At 33.9% G+C, this 20,376-nt stretch overlaps 1 protein-coding gene across 23 annotated transcripts in view; it reads left to right on the forward strand.

Annotated features, from left to right (window-relative positions):
- The window catches only part of RALGPS1 (Ral GEF with PH domain and SH3 binding motif 1), a 146,308-nt gene that overhangs the window by 25,453 nt on the left and 100,479 nt on the right, over window positions 1–20,376 (forward strand). For 16 of the 23 annotated variants that reach the window (XR_005260026.2, XR_005260028.2, XR_011804046.1 and 13 more), the window contains exons 3-10: window positions 6,540–6,633; window positions 10,655–10,781; window positions 12,490–12,597; window positions 13,365–13,415; window positions 13,937–14,020; window positions 14,473–14,562; window positions 15,688–15,780; window positions 17,645–17,771. Coding sequence is in view for 19 of the 23 variants with exons in the window: in XM_072025506.1 (XP_071881607.1) it covers window positions 10,725–10,781; window positions 12,490–12,597; window positions 13,365–13,415; window positions 13,937–14,020; window positions 14,473–14,562; window positions 15,688–15,780; window positions 17,645–17,771 (610 nt within the window). In the remaining 4 variants the exon portion in view is untranslated. Of the gene's footprint in view, window positions 1–333; window positions 419–6,539; window positions 6,634–10,654; window positions 10,782–12,489; window positions 12,598–13,364; window positions 13,416–13,936; window positions 14,021–14,472; window positions 14,563–15,687; window positions 15,781–17,644; window positions 17,772–20,376 lie in introns of all 23 variants that reach the window. The other 7 variants (XM_072025505.1, XM_038165128.2, XM_038165124.2 and 4 more) reach the window with 4 other exon arrangements.

Raw genomic sequence — 20,376 nt, forward strand, 5'->3', positions numbered from 1 at the left:
TTCTGCTAGAGATAAAACTGCAGCTCTGTTTTGATATGGATCAAGATGATATCAGATTCTTAAATTGGTATTTATTATTTATTCTTTGTGAAGTACAGCTATTGCTTTTTTAGTTATTGTTGTTAACCTGAGAAATATTTTTTACTTTGTTCCCTTCCACATTAAGCAGCAGTGCTTGCTCCATTTTTTCCTCATTTTATTTAGTAATCTTTCAGTTTCTTAGCAAATACTAAGACACTGTTTGTGGTCATATTTCATTTAACTTAAGTAATTAACAGTTAACATAGCATTGCTATGTTTGTATGGTTATAAATGTTAATTTTTTTTTTTCAGGTACTAAAATGCAGCCTGCATGAGCTGCTTTTGTGAGGGTGACTCCTGCAGAATATGAACTGCATGTAATCTGGATTAAGATAAAGTAATTTAACGTCACACAGCAAGGAGTTAAAACACCCCAACTACATTTTTGGAAAAGGCCACTGAAATAGCAATACAGTGTTCTTTCATTGTTCCATGAAAGTTCAGTCCTTCTTTCCAGAGTGTCAATAGGAGACTGGACTGGAGGCTGTTGTCCAATAGCTTGTTTGAACTGATACATGTATTACAGTAAATTGTCTTCATACAATCGTCTGTTGGAATGAGGATTGCTTGCAGACCAATGAATTTTAAACCAATCTTTTGAGATGCGTGGGATAGATCTCTATGTTAGAGTTATTGTCAAAGTGTAGAGGAAGCCTGAGATGACTGATGCTGATAGATGGATGCTCTTGGGAAGTATCTTGGGTGACTGAATTATCAGCCCTGAGACCTGTACCCGTAAAGTATTTGGAATCCTGCACCCATTACTTTAGATTTCCATGATACACATTTCTGTATTTTATCTGCATTGCATTAGTTTTCAGTTTACTGCATCAATAGTTGATACCTTAATCTTGCGTTCAAATTTAATAGTATGACATAAAGTTGTTAAAGGATTTCTTTAACCAAAAGCTTGAGATATGCTTTCTTTTAACCTCATTGGGGTCCAAGGCTTGTCTCTATTGTGCCCATGTTCTCTCCTTCCCACAAACGCACACCTTCATATCTTCGTAGCTCTAGGGAGATGGCAGCTTTTTTTTTCCCCTCCCTTATCTACTACTGCCTTGTGAGCTACTATTGCTAATACATACCTGCTACTGTACCAGAAAGACAGTTTGGAGAGGGTGGAGCTCTTATCAAGTTCATGCACGTTCTCTGGATAGTGTATGTACTTACGTGGCCTGTAAATGCTATATCACGTTCAGTGAATAATAGGATTCTATCATATGGAATATAAATGTTCCACTAAAATAGTTTCCAGATAGTACTGTCTTCTGGCTGACTTCACATTAACCATTTGTGACACTTTCTCTCAATTTATTTAAGTTTTTCTAAATTATGATGTAAAATAGGTTTTCAGAGTAATTGCATATAAAAGTAGAACCATTTCCGTTTTTTTTTTTTAAGAACATGTGGATGTCTTTCATAGATTTTCTGAGTTATGATTATATGCTAAAACAGAAGATTTAAGATATGTTGAAAACAGGCCTTTTAATAAGTTAAGAATCACTGCCGCCTAGTGGAACATTGTAAACCTTGTGTTCTAAAACAAATTAAATTTGGAGAGACTAAGTCTAGAGGTTTTTACGGTTGACACAGAATGAGGCATTCTAAGTAGTAGTAAATCATACTAGATTATTTTTTTGTGGGGGGTGTGGTGGTGGAGGATAGTTTACATTTAAGTTCTTAATTTAAGAAATGCAACATTTTTTTTTCCATTGAGAGTAGAAGACGTGAGATATCCCTGCTGACTTCTAGTATTTGAACACAAAAACCACCTTATAATTAATAGAACATTTACAAACAAAGCAAAGCAAAGGCTGTTCTTTTGAGGCAAATATTGCAAATACTAGTCCTTGCAAGTCCCTCACAGTAATATTGTTTATATACTGCTTGAAAATATGTTAATGATGTTAGTGTGACTGCCCCAGGTGTCTTCTAATCTTCAGACTGGTACTAAGTATGATAATTCAACTAGTTTTTCTGAGAAATTTAAACACAATTTAATGTTTGACTAGATGTTACTGCTTTAGTTGAGAGACATTATTTTAAATTTTTGAATGAAAACAAAAAGCTGGGTTTTACAGAAGCAGAAAATATGTTCCAAACGCCAGTAACTGACCATAATTGTTTCCTTCCTGCTGAGAGTGGAGGCATCGTTTTTTTGTTCTTGTTTGTGGTTGGATTTTTTTTTTTTTTAAACAATGAAGCATTCTTTTGTCCTGAGCAAACAGATTTTTTTTTCCTTAACGTGCTGTATTGATACAATGAGAGCAGATGCAGCACTTACTTAACTTGGAGAGGAGAATCTGCAACACTGTGGTATGGGAGTGTCAAGTCAGTGAAGCTAAGGGTGAATTTAAGACACCTTGTAATTTTCCAGTAAATCTATTTTTGTACTATGACTAATTTAAAAATTCATTTTGTTAATTTATTGCTTGTTCTCACTTTTCATACAGGTGTTTACTGCAGATTCTGGGTTTTGCACTGATTTTCAGTATTAAAACTTTAATTGATATGTTTCTGGATTGAATTAATGATGATGAAAACAAGGGAAGACACTAGTGACAATCACTTAAGTCTTCTATACTGTACGTGTGCAATAAAATTTCCTTGAATTCTTCATCAATTTTAAGGGATGGCTGTGTTTGTTTTTTTTTTGGTGTTTTTTTAAAGTCCAAGCTTGATGTGAAGACTTCAGAAATTGTTTATTAATTATTAGAAACCTCCACTATATTTCTTGTCTTAATTGCTTTAGGTATTCAGATGCTATCTCTACTTAGTTAAATGTCACTTGAACATGCCTTTTTTGTGTGTTTATACAGATAGCATTGATCATGTAATTACATTACTTCTTGAGGCGGCAGAATGGCAGAAATGGCAGCAGAAATAGCTAAATGGAGATAGGAGAAGAGAAAATGGAATAATGAATTTGTAAATATAATAAACAGGCATTTGAGTGAACTCAGTTATTTGTGGGTGTAATAAAATATGGGATATAATCAGTATGGAAATAGCATTTCATATTCAAGCCTGCTTTTCCAGCCTCCTGCTCTTTCATGGTTTTACCAGCTAAGGATTCTGTGAGATAGTTAATATTTTTTAAATTTAATTTAGACAGTTTAGGAGCACTTATGAAGTGCATTTTAATGAGGAGATTGTACATACAGATCTTGAATGAAAAATGTATCTTGTAGTTATTTCAAAAACCTGTAAGACCATATTTTAATTCACTTTGCAGAGTGTCAGCTCTACCTTTTTGGTGTAGTGGTCACCACAGATTCCTTTTATTTATTTATTTTTATGTCCAGGTTGCTATGATGGTGAGTTCTTTTGGAAAGCCAGGATTTGGACTGTTGCAGGACAACTAAATTACTGGGTTAACATACAGTTAATCCACAGAACCTTAATGTTTATATGTTTTTGGTTTAAATCCTCTTTCAATCTGTTGAACACTGACAGGACTGATGACCCTAAGTATGGGATGCACTTTGTTAAAACTGCTCAATTTTTGTTTTACTTGTGCTGATAGTATAACAGTGAATGGTGTAAATCACTGCAAATGAACTTTGGAGTATTGTTTCCCTTCAAAAGATGTATCTTCATTGGATCTTGTCATAGCCCAGCACAGGATCTTCTATGCTGAATTAAAAACATAATTTCCATTAGCTTTTCATTATTCACTATTAACTGTAGTAAGAAGTTTATCAGAAAAAAAATGTGCTTGAAACTAGTAACTTGTTTGTGACATTTTATCTATAGGTGGTACTGTTGCATAAATAATAATGAAATATATTTGAACTTCCTGATAAAATGGATACTAAAAACATGTAGGCAAGACAGTTGTCACTTAGGATGATTTTATTCATAAGATTAAAAAGTGTTAACATTCATATATCGCCTATTTACTTTTCTTCCTTAAACTGTTAGTAGGCAATTATTTGTATCCAGGAATTTAAATATTTTATAACTTTTTGTGTTGTACAAAATCATAGAATGGCTCTAGATGGCTCGGGTTGGAAAGGACCTCAAAGATCATCTAGTTCCAACCCCCCTGCCATAGGCAAGGATGCCACCCACTGGATCAGGTTTCTCAGGGCCTCATCTAACCTGGTCTTAAACACCTCCAGGGATATGGGGCATCCATATCCTCTCTGGGCAACCTGTTCCAGTGCTTCTCCAACCTCTGAGTAAAGAATTTATTCCTAGTATTTAATCTAAGTATCCCCTTTTTTTAGTTTAAAGCCATTACTTGTTCTGTCACTATACTCCCTGACAAAGTCCCTCCACAGCTTTCCTGTAGGCCCCCTTTAGGTACTGTAAGGACGCTGTGAGGTCTCCCTGGAGCCTTCTCTTCTCCAGGCTTAACAACTCCAACTCTCTCAGCCTGTCTTTGCAGGAGAGGTGCTCCAGCCCCTTGATCATCTTCTTGGTCCTCCTCTGGACCTGATCTAATACATCCATGTCCTTCTTGTGCTGCGGGTACCAGAGCTATAAAAATGGCCAAAAGCATTGTGTTGAATCATTTCAAAAGGACAAAAGCTTTTGCATATAAAGCATTGTGGCTATTAGACCACTCAGCTATCCTAAGTCTTATGCACGTGTTTATGCATGCATTTTATGCCACGAAAGGGCTTCAGAATGGCACATAAAAGATTTCTGTTTTCTGAAGGAAATAGGTCATTTCTGCCTTTACAATAGGAAACGCAGTCTTTTTCTTTTCCACTTTGCAGACGTCATATGTGAGGGAATGAGATTTGAGGGTTGATATTTGGCTGGACAGGGCACTCAGGAAAGTAAAGATAGGACATAGTGTTTCAAAGTACTGAATTTCTCAGATGGGATGCTGTCAGTCATGTTTTTACAGCGTGGTGCTCGGTGCTACTAACTTTTCTCTAGGTTAGCAAGTATCCGCATAGAATTCAGCAGCTACTCCTTTGAAAGATTTAAAGAAGTTCTACTTTTGAAATGCATCCAGACTGGCTTGCTTTGTCACAGCAATAATAAAACAGCTATAAACCACCCCAACTCAGAGTTTGAAAGTTTACTTTTTTGCTTTCTAATTTTAAGATGATGACACTAAGCAAATGAAATTTAGAAAAAAAAAAAAAAAAAAGAAAAGCTACATACCTAGGTCTGGAGCATAAGCAGAACATAGTTCTAGATAAACTTAATGCTAATTCCCTTTTTATTTATCAATAGCACAAAAAGGTGGTGCTTTTTTTTTTTTTGCCTATTTCAAGCCTCTGGTCTGAAACTAGATGTGACATAAATGGTGATGTATGGTTCACATCAGTGGTTGAAAGCAAGCAGAGGGGTGCAACCACGTTACTGTTTCATCCTGTTTTCATAATGCAGTCCCACTTTCATCTTCCAATATGTTAACTGTAGCATATTCTCATTTGTACTCTACGCCCACAGCATCTGAATATGACTTTTGTTCATTGTTCATCACGGAAAGCAATGTTCTAACGTTGAACATCTGGAGGAATAGTTTTGTGATGAAGAAAGGAAAATGAGTGCAGAGATCATAAATCAGAAGTGAACGTAGAGCTCTGTGTAGTATGTTGTAAAGGTGTCCATAGGTTATGTCAGCTGCCAGTAAAGTGGAATAGTATATTGAAAGGATCTTGCTTTTTACCTCCAGCAAGATCAACAGTGTTCTTCATTCCCTTATTGTGGTCAATGACAGCTAACCTTTCTGATGTTTGGCATGGGTGTTTGATTGTTTTTTCTTTTTTTTAAATAAACCAGAACTGTTAACTCTTGTTGGTTCCAGCCAAGTTTATCAGTGCTCAAATGGGGCCTTACTGCTTTTTGTCTTCACTGAACAGCTGAGCGGTTAATTGGAACTTAAGAAAAAAGTCAGCTTTTGGTAAAATACCAATGCATATTGTCTTAAAAGCATGCTACAGCTGTCAGTTCATGATTCAGTGATATTGGGAAAACCACAATGACTTAATGAAGTTATTAAGTAGGTAGGGTTTGAAATTCGTGAAGACATTTATAGTTTGGAGCTCAAAACGGCCGTACCAAGTCTTATCAGAAGTTTGTCTAAACCAATATTTTTTCTCCAACAAGAAAATCAGTAAGATTAATGGTCATCGATGGTTTCAATGGTTGCTTACATAGTTATTGTCATACTTCTTGAGAACAGTGTGGTTAGTTACTTCCCCTGAATAGTCTGCTAGCATTTAGAATTTATAGCACAGTGACTTTATTGGCCAAAAGTGGTATCTGTGCTTAAGATTCCATAAGGACTGTCTCGTGTAATAAGGTTGAACTTGTGGTCTTTGTAAGTAGAATACATGCATATCACTAAAAACAATGTAAAGTTAGCCTTTCTACTTTCAGAGAGCATCGCTCCTGTACCATACATGACAAAATTTGGCATATTCTGTTAAAATAATGGTTATAGGGAATATTGTGTTTTGTTTTGATTTTTTTTTTTTTCAATTTAGTTGATCTTGCCCTGTCTCCACTTCTGCTTCAAAGAGAAGAAATCCATGTGTAAATGGGTTTAAGTTGGCAGCAAAGAGCGGACACCCTCTGTTGGTATGTACATTTGCATCCTGACTTGTCCATTTTGCTACTATCTCTGAATGAGATCTACTATAGCATACATGTGAACCTTCCCTACAAACACAAAAGGGCTTTTTCATTTCGTTTTAGCACTGTTCATATAATAAATCATTTTAATGATTAACTAGTCAAGAATATTTTCAAGAAGCAAAGGCTATGGAATGAAATTATGTTATTTTAGGGACTTTCATTGCCAACCTGTTGGACCTTTTATAATTTTCAGAATTTTGAGTATTTCTTTTTAATCTCACTGGAGTGAAATATTGCAAGTGTGGGAGAGTATCTTTTGTATTAGCTGTTCTTACTATCTGTTTGCATGTAGTCTGACAGTCCTTTGTTACAGGAGACTTAGTAGTAGCTCCACTGTTAATTTGCAGAGTAATACCATTTGTGGTAGCAGGTGTGGAAATGCTTCATATCACCAGATGATTTCATAAGAATAAAATCCCCACCTTTGACTATGTTTGCAAAGACAATTGCTCTCTATGACTTTCCTCCAGCAAAAGACAAAGGCTATGGGAGTTGTTTTTCATACAAGATGCGAATCTTGGAGAAACCTGCACACACGCACACAAAAGTAGCGTAATTTTAAAGCTTATGCTATATTTGAAATATTTGTGGAAAAATCAATTTTGTTCCTTTTTAAAATGCAAGTATCTAACCCAGTAGGCTTTCTGTGTGCTGAATTTTTGAAAGCAAAAGTACGCTAGTGCTTTTGGTTTCAGATGTTAAAGCGCTTCTGTCTCTTGTTTAGTAAATGTAAAAACTTGCAGTAAAACAGAGCTTGGACAGGATACAAGATCACATATGGGATTTTTCTTTTCCCCTTTCAGAGCATTTTTGAGCCCCCGCACACTGGAAAGCCTAGTCAGGAAGGCGGAGAAGGAGGAGACAAAAGTATTTTTGTGGCCATGATATAAATACTACATTTTAAAGAAATTACATCATAAAAATTGCTTTCCACCTCAGTATCTCTAAGGGCTATTAACAGAAGCAACTCCAGACCTAGAAATACTTTGCAGTCTGCTAGTGCTCAAAATACAAGTTTGTTTTATCAGGACACAAGATAAAGGACATTTTTTCTTGATTAGTTTAACTGAAGAGATTCTGGTGTTATCTGAAACACAGTTATTGATTGATTTCACACGTGTCCATGCAATGGTGTGAAAAATTGCTGCTGTTTGTTCTGTAAGGCCTTTTAGGGTGATAAGTGCAGCAAAGACCTTGCTTTTCTCAATGAAGTAAAATAAGGGGTTACTTTTATTCTCATCTGCGCTTTTTTTTTTCCCCAGCATTTTCCTGTTTGTGTGATTGAAGTATATTAGGAAAGGATAAGGATATGAAGAGAGATGTGGTGATAGCCCTAGTTGTATATTTGAGTACCTGCAGACTGTAATTTGTATGCATTTTGCTAAAAGGGTACATATACAGGAGCCTGTGGCAGTGGTTACCATGGGGTATGCTGTGTGAAATGATTGTTTTCTCATTGTGAAGTGAATCAGTGTTTGAGCTGACTTGGTAATTCTGTGAGCAGTTCCTTTTTTGTGTGCATACTTAAACATACATGAATAATACTGCTCATAGTATGTGTGTGCATGCTGTGTATGAAACATTCTCAGCAGCTGTCTGCTAGCAGTATGTTTGAAGTATGTGTAAACTTTATGCAACACTACCAGTTCTTCATGTAGTTAAACAGGACTACAGAGTTATCTGTACTTTAATCTGTCCCTAAGATTTTAATCAGTCCCTAACAGCTGATTTAGATGTTATAGTAAAATAGTCAGTTCATTTTGCTTTCACCTCGCGGTATCATACTGATTTAAATTGGGGGAAAAGTTCTTTCTTTTGATGGGACAGGTGCTGGAATTCAGCAGTCTCTTCTGCACAGTCCTGTGAGTGTTAGCTTTTAATATATATATTAATATATATACACACACACACACATCTTAACAAGTTTTCACTGAAGGTTCCATTAGGTGCTCAGATCTGAATCATGCAAGACATCCATCGCCTACATAACAAAACGAGGGGCAGATCCTCTGCTGAGACCTCCTCTATATAATGAGGAATGGATCGTGTTGAACACTAACTTTGGGAAGGCTTCTAAACATCTACTGCTGTCCCCTTATTCAGTTAATCATCCATTTCATTGTAGTCCCAAGAATCTGTTAATGTATACCTATAAAATTGTTTATAAGGTAAAAGTAGTTTTAGATTTGAGAATGTATAAACTCTCATTCACGATGCAATGTACATAAACTTCAAATGTATCATTATGATACATCTGACAAAATTTTCAGGATAAGAGTGCAATGTGGTATTGAATTTTTTACTGAATGTCTTTGGCAAGTACTGTGCCATTGTGCTGTCACTAGGACAATAATGTAAGGGCAGCTTTAGCTTATTAAGCTAGTAATGAGTATGAATGTGTGCAAAATGCACTAAACATAGTGTCTATATTTTGACTGTGATTAAGAGTAGAATTTAAATTTGGTGCTGACTTTTACTTCATGTCATATAAATATAAAGAATGCACGTCTTGAAACAGCATCTTCTGTTTCAAGAAGAACCAGTGAATCAATTGCAAAGTTTTATTGTGGTAAGAGGCCCACTGTGAGGGAGGGGCCTGATTTATCCATTGGTGGCAGTTCTCTGAGTGACATAAAGCTGCCTAAGGGAATTTCTGAATTAGCCAACATTATGGTCACATTCTATGTGTTGTTTTTTGTTTTTTTTTTTTGCTACATAGATCTGGAAATAAAGTTGCTTGTGATTCCTTTCACTTCCTCTTACATAAAATTTTGAACAAAGGGAATGTTGTGCATGGAAGTATACGTTTTTGTTATCTGATAAGAGATTTTTATTTAGAAGTGTTTGTGTGTAATTCTTTTGAGTACACTTTTAATTTAATCTGAATTCAAAGTCTGTAGTTACATCAGTTGCTGTCATTTTAGTTGTGCCTGTTTATATATATATATATACCAGTTGTGTTTTTTCTGATGGAGATGCAACTTAATTAATGAACTCATACATCCTCTGTCTACATGGCAAGTATCCTTTAAAGCATAGTAGTTAAAATACATCAAAAAAATGAAGTTAGATTTCCTGGTATCAGGGAGATGATTCTTTGCTGAATACTCAGGACTATCATGTCCTGTAATTATTTGTGCTTTATTTGAAGATTGGTTGGTTCTTTTATTTAATAATGTTACTATTTGTTACTATTATTATTATGTTAAATATGTTACTATTATGACCAAAAGGCTGTTAATTCAGAACTGAATATGGTTTTGTTTTAAATGTTCATTAAACACTTCGTATTTCTGCAGCAACTTAGCTGGAACAGATCGTTTATTTCAAGTAGATAGAGGTAGCTTCTTTGTGATACTGCATACTCTTTTTTTCCATCCAGTCTTTGGTTTCTGAAGGAAGCTTAAGGCGATATATGTGAAGTCATAAGCTAATTTGGAAATGTACCTGTCTGCTTAAGACAGTTTGAAAAAGTCTCATTTCAGACAATGTTGTTGCTGGATTAGCCAAGATATTTGAGATTCATCCTTCCAACTACAGACAACGATGTTGGCATGTTCTGTTCTTTGGGACTTGACTAAGATGCTTTCAGGCACACCTGTCTGTAAATATTAGTGGAGGTCTGAGCAGCTGCAAATATAATTTCTGTATTACTCTCATACAGTACACTGTATCACCAATTATGAGAGTATTTCATACACTTAAAAAAAAAAAAAAAAAAATGGTGAGCAGAGAATTGTGAGGAAGCACCATTTCTTCAGTCAGTTAATAGCTTCAGTTTCTCATCTAAAGGTATATTGTGGTATCCTGCAGTTTCTGGATGAATACTTACAGTCCTTTACATTTGCTACCTGAAACATAAAAGACAATCTATTTATATTATAAATTAAGTTATTAATAAACTTAAGTTTATATTGTTTCTAAGGAATCTTTTCATTTAGAAATAAGTGTGTTTGCTTTACAGGAATTCTGCTTTTATCATGTTGTCTTACCAGTGCTGGCTGAGCTGAAACTTCTGGCTTCCTGGGGAGAGCATGTATAAAAGGAATGACTTCATGGCCAATGTGATGGTCACCTCTGCCACTCCAGAGGTAAAATTCACTGGTGTTTTTTTGTTTTGTTTTGGTGTTTTGTTTTTTTTTTTTGTCTTCAATCAAAATTGGAAGTGTTGGTTTGTTTCAGGTTTCAGAGAAACCATTTCCTCTGTCAGTCATTTCAGTCATGTTTCTTACAAACAGCATAGTAACAGTGACAACAAAGTAATTTGAGTGTCCCCCCTAAAAAAAAAAAAAAAAAGTGTTCCATGTGATGTGCTGCGTACAGCTAACAGCCTGTGTTTGCAGGTCCAGGAGAGACAACTGAAAACTGCTTGGTAATTAGCTACCCTACTGAATTTTTCTTTTTTACCCTGTAAAGCACATGTTTTAAATGTATGAAACTTGTTCTGAAACATTTCCTGTTTCTACACTTTTTAAGCTAGAGACTAATTCTACATATGTGTTAAAGGTTTGGGTGCACCGTAGATTTATAAAGGATCATATTCATACACCTTTATATATTTTCTCTTTTCCTTTTTCAGATTTATCAAACTTGTGAAGCCCCTTTTTTAGTTTTTCATTGCCAGCTTATGTTTTTGTTTTACCATCTTGAGTAAACAAAGTGAAGATAAACAGTCATCAACAAATTGTCACCTCATTGTTTGTTATCTTTTCAAGGCTGCTGAATATATAATAATACTTGCTTACCTAGATGTACTTCTCTGCTGATTTACATATTATTAACGTTTCTACCTCTAATCAGCTGCTCTGCCTCCTGTCTTGTAAATAATTATTTATCATTGCAAGTATAGTCTCTGTAGTAAGGTTGCATGATTTCTTTAAAGGCTTTGGAATCAGGAACCATGGAAGTACTTTTGGAAGTTCAACAAGATTGTATTAACCATTTTCTTTGCCATTTCCATTTCTCTCAGTATCACCACGTCTGTTGATACTGAGGTAGTGCTGCTCATTCTAAATGTTATCTTGACAGTTTACTAATACAGATACCTAACTGTGTTTCTACTAATTCCCCTTTATACACTACTTAGATTTACCCATTACCAATGTCAGGCTTCCTAATCAGTAGTTCTCCAGATACTTTGGAGGAGAAAGGGAAGAAAACAAACGAAAAACAGCATCACATTTACCAGTTCCTAGTTCTTTGTTACCAAGTCAGTTTTAAGTGAGATTTACATGCCACAATTAGTCGTTCATCTTTGTTTGACAGCTGTGTTCTAACAAACAAATAACTTAAGTGAGGTAAGGACTTAAGATTTTACATGCATGTATGTGTTTAATATGTAGTTTTAAGAAATAGGGGGGAAAAAAAAAGATGGTGTTACTATTATTAAATGACATTGTTCCTGAAGAAAGGAATTGCTATTTTTTCATCCATAACAATAATAAGGAACATGATTTGAATCTGCCTAATCTTTACCTGGCGGATTTAATTTAAACACTTCCTTTGAATATGAATCTTCAAAATCCCAATAAGATTCCTTTCATGAGACAACTCTTTAGTCTATAATTTAAAAAATAGCTTTCTAAAATGTGGAATTTCAGAGCTAAAATTGTACGTCACCATAGTTTTTGTAGAACAGTTTTCTGAAATGTGTTAGAAATATTCACAAACTGTGCTAAATTAAGCTTAATAATGTAGAAGTATGCAGCTTTTTTGAAGGTTCACAATTTTTCTTGTTATTTCTTAATCAGATGTGAGTTTCATCAATCTGCAGATGTGTACTTTTTTTTGTTGTTGTAGGGTAGTAGCAGCTCAGATTCCCTGGAAGGGCGAAGTTCAGATTATGCCAATAAAAGCTATGATGCAGTTGTATTTGATGTATTGAAAGTAACTCCTGAGGAGTTTGCTGTAAGTAGAAATATTAATTTTGCATTTATGCTTGTATTCTATTCATGACTTGCGGAATATAAAAAAAAAATAAAAAAATCTGATTATATAAACTATAACAAAATAAACATCTCAGGACTTAATCATTTAGTGCTGAGCTGACATAGCATATTTGGTTTTCCGCTTAAAGCCATTTGATTTTTTTTCCCCAGTATTTTAGAAAACAATGTATTAGGTAATAATACATAATATTAGGTACGTGCAATTCTATTGATTTTTTTTTCATTGAAATCACAGGATAACAGCTGTTGAACCTAGTTCAGTATTTCATTAACATTCTGTTTTTCAAAGTGATGTTTCATTTGTTTCAAATGAGATCCTACCTATAATACCTTATTCATAAAAAAGGTCTGCAGATGTGGCTATGTTATTCTTTTAATTTTGTCACTTTGGAAAAAATTCTGATGAGTTACTATATTCTGTTCTTTAACAATAATGCAGAATACACAGATGAGAGCTGCTGTTAGGTAGAAATAATGACGTTGCCACTCAGGATGGTGACATTTTTGCGTGTGGTATGTCCCTATGTGGAAGATCCCTTCCAATCCCTAACATTCTGTGATATCAGCTTGGACAGGGGTGGCCTGATTTTGGACTGATTGGTTATGTTCTGTGGAGGAAATACTACAGTTTGGTTTGAAGTTACTGAAGTGTCACATCAAGCAGATGTAAATACATGATTGTTAGCTCTTTATATTACATTATTTAAAATTTGCTTTTTATTGCAGAGCCAGATTACATTAATGGATATGCCAGTATTTAAAGCTATACAGCCTGAGGTAGGTTTTTTTGTTTGTTTTTTTTTTTTTAACTGTTTGCATCTTTGGAATTTCAGTACCTGTGGTTATGTAACCATGTAATTAAGGGTGTTTCATTCTAAAATGCTCAACTTCTTGCAGTTCACTAATACTCTTCTAGGCTTGTTCCTTGTTAGCACTGTGAGTCTGTAACTGAGCCTGATTTACTTTGATTTGCCAGATGCCTTAAAAGGAGATGACTGTGCTTTTCTGCAAGTCTTTATGTCCTGCTTTGTGCAAGAGTTTATTCTGGATAAATATATAACGTGTGAAAAGTGACTGCTCTCTTTTCTGCTCCCATCAGTTCACATTAGATTTCAGTGCTTGACTTATGCCTCTAGTTATAACCTGTATTTTAGGCTGCATCAGCCATTCATTTTCATTGAACTGGTGCCTTGGATTGGTTTTAGTAAAATGTGATAGATGCTTTTATCAATTCTTTTATATTTTTATTGTTTTTAAACATTACTGACTTTGGATGCAATTTTTGATGTTTTTCCTAGGAGTTAGCCAGCTGTGGGTGGAATAAGAAAGAAAAACATATCCTCGCTCCAAATATTGTTGCCTTCACTAGGAGGTTTAACCAGGTAAATGATTTGATGAATGTGTTGAACAGGTACTGTTGTTTTTAAGTACAAAGTGAAATAGAACTACTCCTATGAATATATTTATAAATTAGAATTAAGATTTTTAAATGACAGTTCTTCTCAGTTGCTTTATCCACATTTTTTTCTGTTGTACCACTACACTGTAAGTTCCTAACAATTTTTGCTGGTGTCATTGTAGAAAATTAGCAATTCTTTTCCTTCTTTTTCTGTGTTCCATCTGTTTCTACAGTTATTTTAGTGTCACCTCACTTCTGTACTTACTACTTATGTCAGTGCTAATGCTTTGGGGTAATATTCAAATGAAAACTTAGGGGATCAGACCTCTTTTATTTTCCTACTCTGTTTTTTCCATTGAACATCATGAAACTATTTAATCATGTTTGTTGTTTTTTTTTTGTAAATAAATTCAGTTGCATCTCTTTACTTTATAGGTCAGTTTTTGGGTTGTACGAGAAATATTAACAACACAGACCTTAAAAATAAGGGCAGAAATACTGAGCCATTTTGTGAAAATTGCTAAAGTAAGTGCATATTTATTGTACTGTCATTTAAAATGTTATTTCCTTTTATTTGCTTCTACACTACTCCTATGAACCATCTTTGGATTACATAGGGTAACATTCTGGGTATTTTTAGTACATCTGCTATGTTGTACGACATGAATAAGACAAAGCTATGGTATCAATTATTTCTATTTTGTTTAAAAACAAAACAACAACAAAAAAACACATACCCAGTTCATTGTGAATTATCTTGCATTTTTGCATAACAAAGTTAAAAACGGTTTCTTGTTGCCGGCCAACTACATGTAGCCAATGCTGAACATGGTTGTAAACTGTTCTGTTTTCTCTCCCCCCATTCAAATGTATGTTTTTATGAGAAGAAATCTTGCTTCCAAAACAGCTATTGTGTGACCTCATTACTATTTGTAAAATAGAGTTGTTCAGAGTTATAAATCATAGAAAAACATATAATCATAGAAAACAACTCACAGTTTGAGAACTATTCTTGTCATTCTTAACATTTAAAAATATATATATTTATTTTAAGAAGTATTTTTCTGTTTCGTGACCTATGCTTATTCTGTTGTGTATGAATACTCTGAGACTTTCTGATATTAGTAAGAAGATGGCAGATAGATCAAAGACCTGAGTACTAATCTTGTGTATGTGAAATAGCTTGTGAGTGGTGGTGGTGGGATATGTAGATTAGAATAATATTTTCCATTTAATACAAAACCAATTTTTCTTGTATTATGAGTATTTTCAGTGAGTTTACATAGCAGTTTTGTGCTTATGCAGAAGAGAATGTACCTAAACAAGTTCCTGGCACAAATTCATAGTCCAAGTACTAGGAGATTGGTCAACTTGGAGACACTGGGTTATTCTTAGAGGAGTTTTCATATCCTATGCAAAATGAAAAGCACTGCCCTCTTATTTTTCTTTCTTCTCCCTCGGTAGAATCACGAACCTTCCTCAGATGCTCCTGAGCAATGAATCCATCCATCATTCAAGGACGAATTTTACATCCAGCCTCTTTCTAAAATTTACAAACTGCGTGGGCAGCAGTTTTCATTTTACTATATTCTGGACCTATAGGAAAATTTAACTAAGCCAACCTTTTCTTTTTTTTTTTTTTTTTTCCAGAAGCTTCTAGACCTCAATAACCTTCATTCTCTTATGTCTGTGGTGTCAGCACTGCAAAGCGCACCTATCTTCAGACTGACCAAAACCTGGGCTGTAAGTTATCCCTTGACCATTGTCTCTTCTTTCTCGTTTGAATTCTGAGGCTTTCTTAATTTTCAGTATTGACGAATTATGTGCCCTGGGAGATGATTCTTTACATTCTTGCTGTTGAGGCACTGTCACAACAGCAGTAGTAATTTGGTATGTGGCTTTTGAAAGCAGAGATTAAATGACTGCATATCTTTTAAACAATCTGCTTTCCTGAAAAAGTTTCCTGTTTTCCTGTCTGTTTGAGAAGCTACTAATTATACACTTGAGAGGACTTCAGTTGATAAATAATCTCAGCAGGCCCTTGCACGAGAGTGTATCTCAGTATCCCATTATCCAAATCATTGTGTCATTAATATATTGGGTAATAGGAGAGGGAAAAAAAGATATTACTAGTCTAGAAACATTAATTCTGTGATTATTGTACAGTGTGTTTCAATTTTTCATTTATATTGGAAATGCAAAGCATTATTAATTTCATCTTCAGAAATTCAATCCCTTGATGGCAGAATTTATCACTTAAATTTACTACGTTTTTACTGTTTCTAGAAAGTAGAAAACACAATTACAATGTAGTTGTACTGTATGTAATACTTAAATATACGGAGGCTTAGGTAATTCTCAATTTCAAATTTCACTCAACATGGACCACATGAACTGTTTGAAACTTATTCATAAAGATGGCTATACTTAACTTTCACCCAAGTTCATTATCATGCCTTAAAATGCCAAATTTTTTATGGTTTGGATGCTCAGAATTAGGATCTAGTCTAATGAAAATATTTGTGCCTGCTGTTCTGAGCAGCTTGATAAAGTTTGAACTTAAACAGGGAAAATCACTCATATGAAATCAAGCGTGTGAATAATTAATTTCAGGACTAAGACCTAAATAAATTTTAAGAAGTCATGTAACAAAATGTAGTGTATTGCACTTACTACAATGATAGTTGAGAGCAACTACTAATGTATTTCAGGAACTTAATTTGACATTAAAAAAGCAATACTAAAATATGACGTGCAGAGTTTAATTTAGAATTCTAAACATTACTCTGTAACTTTAAATGTGTAGAACATTTCCATACAAAATGAGAAACGTTTTTCTAAATATTATTACTGATCCTTTAAAAAGCTACTGCCTTTTAAGTGGTTTTTGCTGCAGCTCTCAAAATGTTTATTTCACTACCATAAAGATGTTGTTTTCCAAGATTTAGAAACAAAATAACCTTTACTCAATTCTTTTCTAAAGTCTTTGGTGATATAGAACCCACAGGAATTATTTTTATTTCAGCTACAAAAGGTAAAATTACACAATGACACAGTTCATCAGCTTGAAAATTGTATTTGCTTTTTATTAAACTGTTCATTAAATTGTTTTAAATGCAAACCCAGGTGATACCCACTTGGATCAATATCATCCATTTGGAGACAGCCCCTGTCCCAAATCTAAGACTTTATAGTCACCAGTAGTTATAAAGTACAATACAATGCAGAGTTAGAACTCAAATTCAATAAGATTTTTAGCAATTCTGGTAAACTATGAAGACACTGTTGACTTCTGAGGAAAAAATGTATGTTAGAAATTTAGTATTGCAGAGGTTATTCAAAACTGTGATGTAGTGATATGTGGATCCTTGATGGTAATCAAAAATAATAACCATATTTGTTCATAACTCAGGGTTTAAGATTTTTTTTTTAATTAACAGGTAGCACTTTTTCAAACATTATGCTGCTTTGGGTGGTAATGAATTGAATTTTAATTTGACTATGCTTTCCTTTACTGTGAATGATTTGAATAAATTAGTATTTGTTGTTGTCTTTATACGGATTCTTCATTTGAAATTTGTATGATATTCTTTTTTTTTCTGCGTAGCTTTTGAATCGCAAAGACAAGGCCACCTTTGAGAAGTTAGACTATTTACTGTCTAAAGAAGATAATTATAAAAGAACACGAGAGTACATCAGAAGCCTAAAAATGGTTCCTACTATTCCATACTTAGGTGAGTGGAAACATTTAGATTATTTATGTGTTGCTCTTTTTGACTGATAACCACTAATATACGATGTTTTGATACTGTGTTTATAAAAAATAGATCTGATGGAGATTTTTAAACTGTATACTGACTAAGATCTGTCTGGCTTGTAGAAGTTTTATGCAATACTAACATCTGGAACTTTGAAGTATGTCTCTGTTTACTGTGTGTTTGAGGTCATCAGAATTTGCAAGAGTGTTGTGTTTCAGAAATGTCTTAGTACAGCATGATATAAGTCCTCATTCCTGTAGCTGTCTTTTTTTTCACTGCACTGTTTTTTAAGATACATAATTTTATCTCTAAGCGGTGGTACTTTTGTGTCAGTTTCACATAAATATGTTGAAAAGAGAAACAAACTGCAAAGTCATTTTACTTGACTGATTTGTCTTTTCAGTAATTCCCTTTTATTCTTCATGTGGACACACTATCATTATTTCCCTAGCACTCTTTCAACTTGCAGTTCTTGCCCGTTATTGAACTGTGCTAGCTTTCCTTAAGAGCACTCTAAAAACACAGATTACTGTTAAACAGAGATGTGCATTGTACTGGAATGTCTTCCCATTGATGTTTTTTTAAAGTAAGAAGTTAATGTAATTTATTTACTTTAAATTAATCTATTTTACCATATAATCTTATATATTTACTTATAACACATATTTAACTATGTGTTTTGAATGCAATTATATATTATAACTGAAACAATCAGGTAATTTACTGTAATTTTTTCTAGTACCCAAGAAAGACAAATATAATTCTTTTTGTACAGCTGTCTATGTACACAAAGCATGGTCCTGGTGAAGTTCTAAACATTCAACAAATATAACTTCCAGAAAAAAAATGTGTTTAAAAAAATCAAACTACATCTGAAATTGCCATGCATTAATGATTTGTGCTGGATATCTGTGATGGTAAAATTTTATGATCAACAAAATGCACCATAAAGAAATGTCTTAAATATTTTTAAACTATTGGTATAACCATGAACTCCACTTCTAATGCAAATTTTTCCTCATCTAACATCATTCTGCCTTTGTGCTTTAGCCTCACAAACTCCACAGAATCAAATTTAAAGTAGGTCTTTCCCTAGAGTATTATTTTTCCATTACTATTATTCATGACACAGGAATTTCAGTTAATGATCTACAGTTACAGATACATGTGAAAAAGAAAACTCAAGTATTCTAATAATGATACATGATAGTTCTTAGAGAGCCATGTTGTATTCAGACAAGGCTTGTCATGATTCTAGTGCTTCTTAACCAACATGAGCAAATAAATACAGCCCTCTGAAGTGCTGTGAGTATAAGGAAAGTTGTATTTACTTTTCCATACACTTTATTTATAGTCTCAAAGTATTCAAGGGACTACAGAAAATAAACTTGTGGATGATATGTAAGAACTCAAAATAGCTTGCAGTAGGATTTTTTTTTTGTTTGGTGTTTTTTTGTTGTTTTTTTTTTTTTTTGAATCTTCATTCCTTCATTTTTTTCTGTGTTGGTTTAGTATATATGCTTTGGAATAAATCCATTATGCCTGATATTGTGTTTATTTTAAATTAAAAAAAAAAACAAGGGGGGTATTGATTTCCACCCCATCCCAAAATCAAGAGGTATAGATCCACAAAGAAAAGATCCTTTCCAAATTGCCATTTGCAGTGGTACTTTTGTTCTTACCAACAGACTGTTAGAGAAGAAAACATGCACCAAGCATGTTTTTATTTAATAAATATGTGGTCATGGACAGCCTGACTTAAAAGCTGAAAGGACAGTTATTTAGGTTAGGACTTAGAGGAGATGAACAATTGCTGGGAATATTTTGGTGTATTGTATTTATAAAGAAGACTTGTATAAGTTCAGGTCTTTAAAATATTAATGCTTTCATGTAATATTTCTATTTAGCCATCCTGACAGTCTATCAAGCTATCTTCATCTTTCTTTGATGACGGAAAGAACTTTGAATTCATATGTGATTTCATCTTAGTTCAAGTTATAATCATAAAACGCTGCCTGTTTGTACAAACCTTCTCTTCCAGATCTATTTGTGTATTCCTTTTTTTTCTAAGCTTTTTTTTTTTTTTTCATAGATCCAAAAAGTTTATGTATTGGGTATTTGACTACAACAAAGCAGAACTCTGTAAAGACGTATTATCTTCTTCAGGCATATAGTTTAACAGCCTTCTGTCTCAAAGTAGGATGACTAAGTATTTTTGAGAACCTGCCTAAATAATGCTTTTACTCATAATTTTTGTGCTCTACTATCCAGAAGCGTTACATTATCTATTAGCTCAAGAAAGAGTACAAATAGTATTTAAAAGTAAGACCTTCAAATACAAATGACAGAACGTTGTTTCGTCTAATTTACAGGTTTTGAAAAATCTGTTCAATTTGCATTACCAAACAGAACATTTGGAAAAATTAATTAATACCTTGAGAGCAATACTTTGATCACTTCTGTACTCAAGAAAAGAGAAGCCATACACATACATACTTTCAGAGTGAGAGTTTCCCTTGGGTGCTAAATATATCCATGTGCAGTTGAACTAGAAAACTTGTTAAAAAGGAGGCCTCCAGTT

Source organism: Anas platyrhynchos, chromosome 18 (assembly GCF_047663525.1).
Source record: "Anas platyrhynchos isolate ZD024472 breed Pekin duck chromosome 18, IASCAAS_PekinDuck_T2T, whole genome shotgun sequence".
Classification (NCBI taxonomy): domain Eukaryota; kingdom Metazoa; phylum Chordata; class Aves; order Anseriformes; family Anatidae; genus Anas; species Anas platyrhynchos.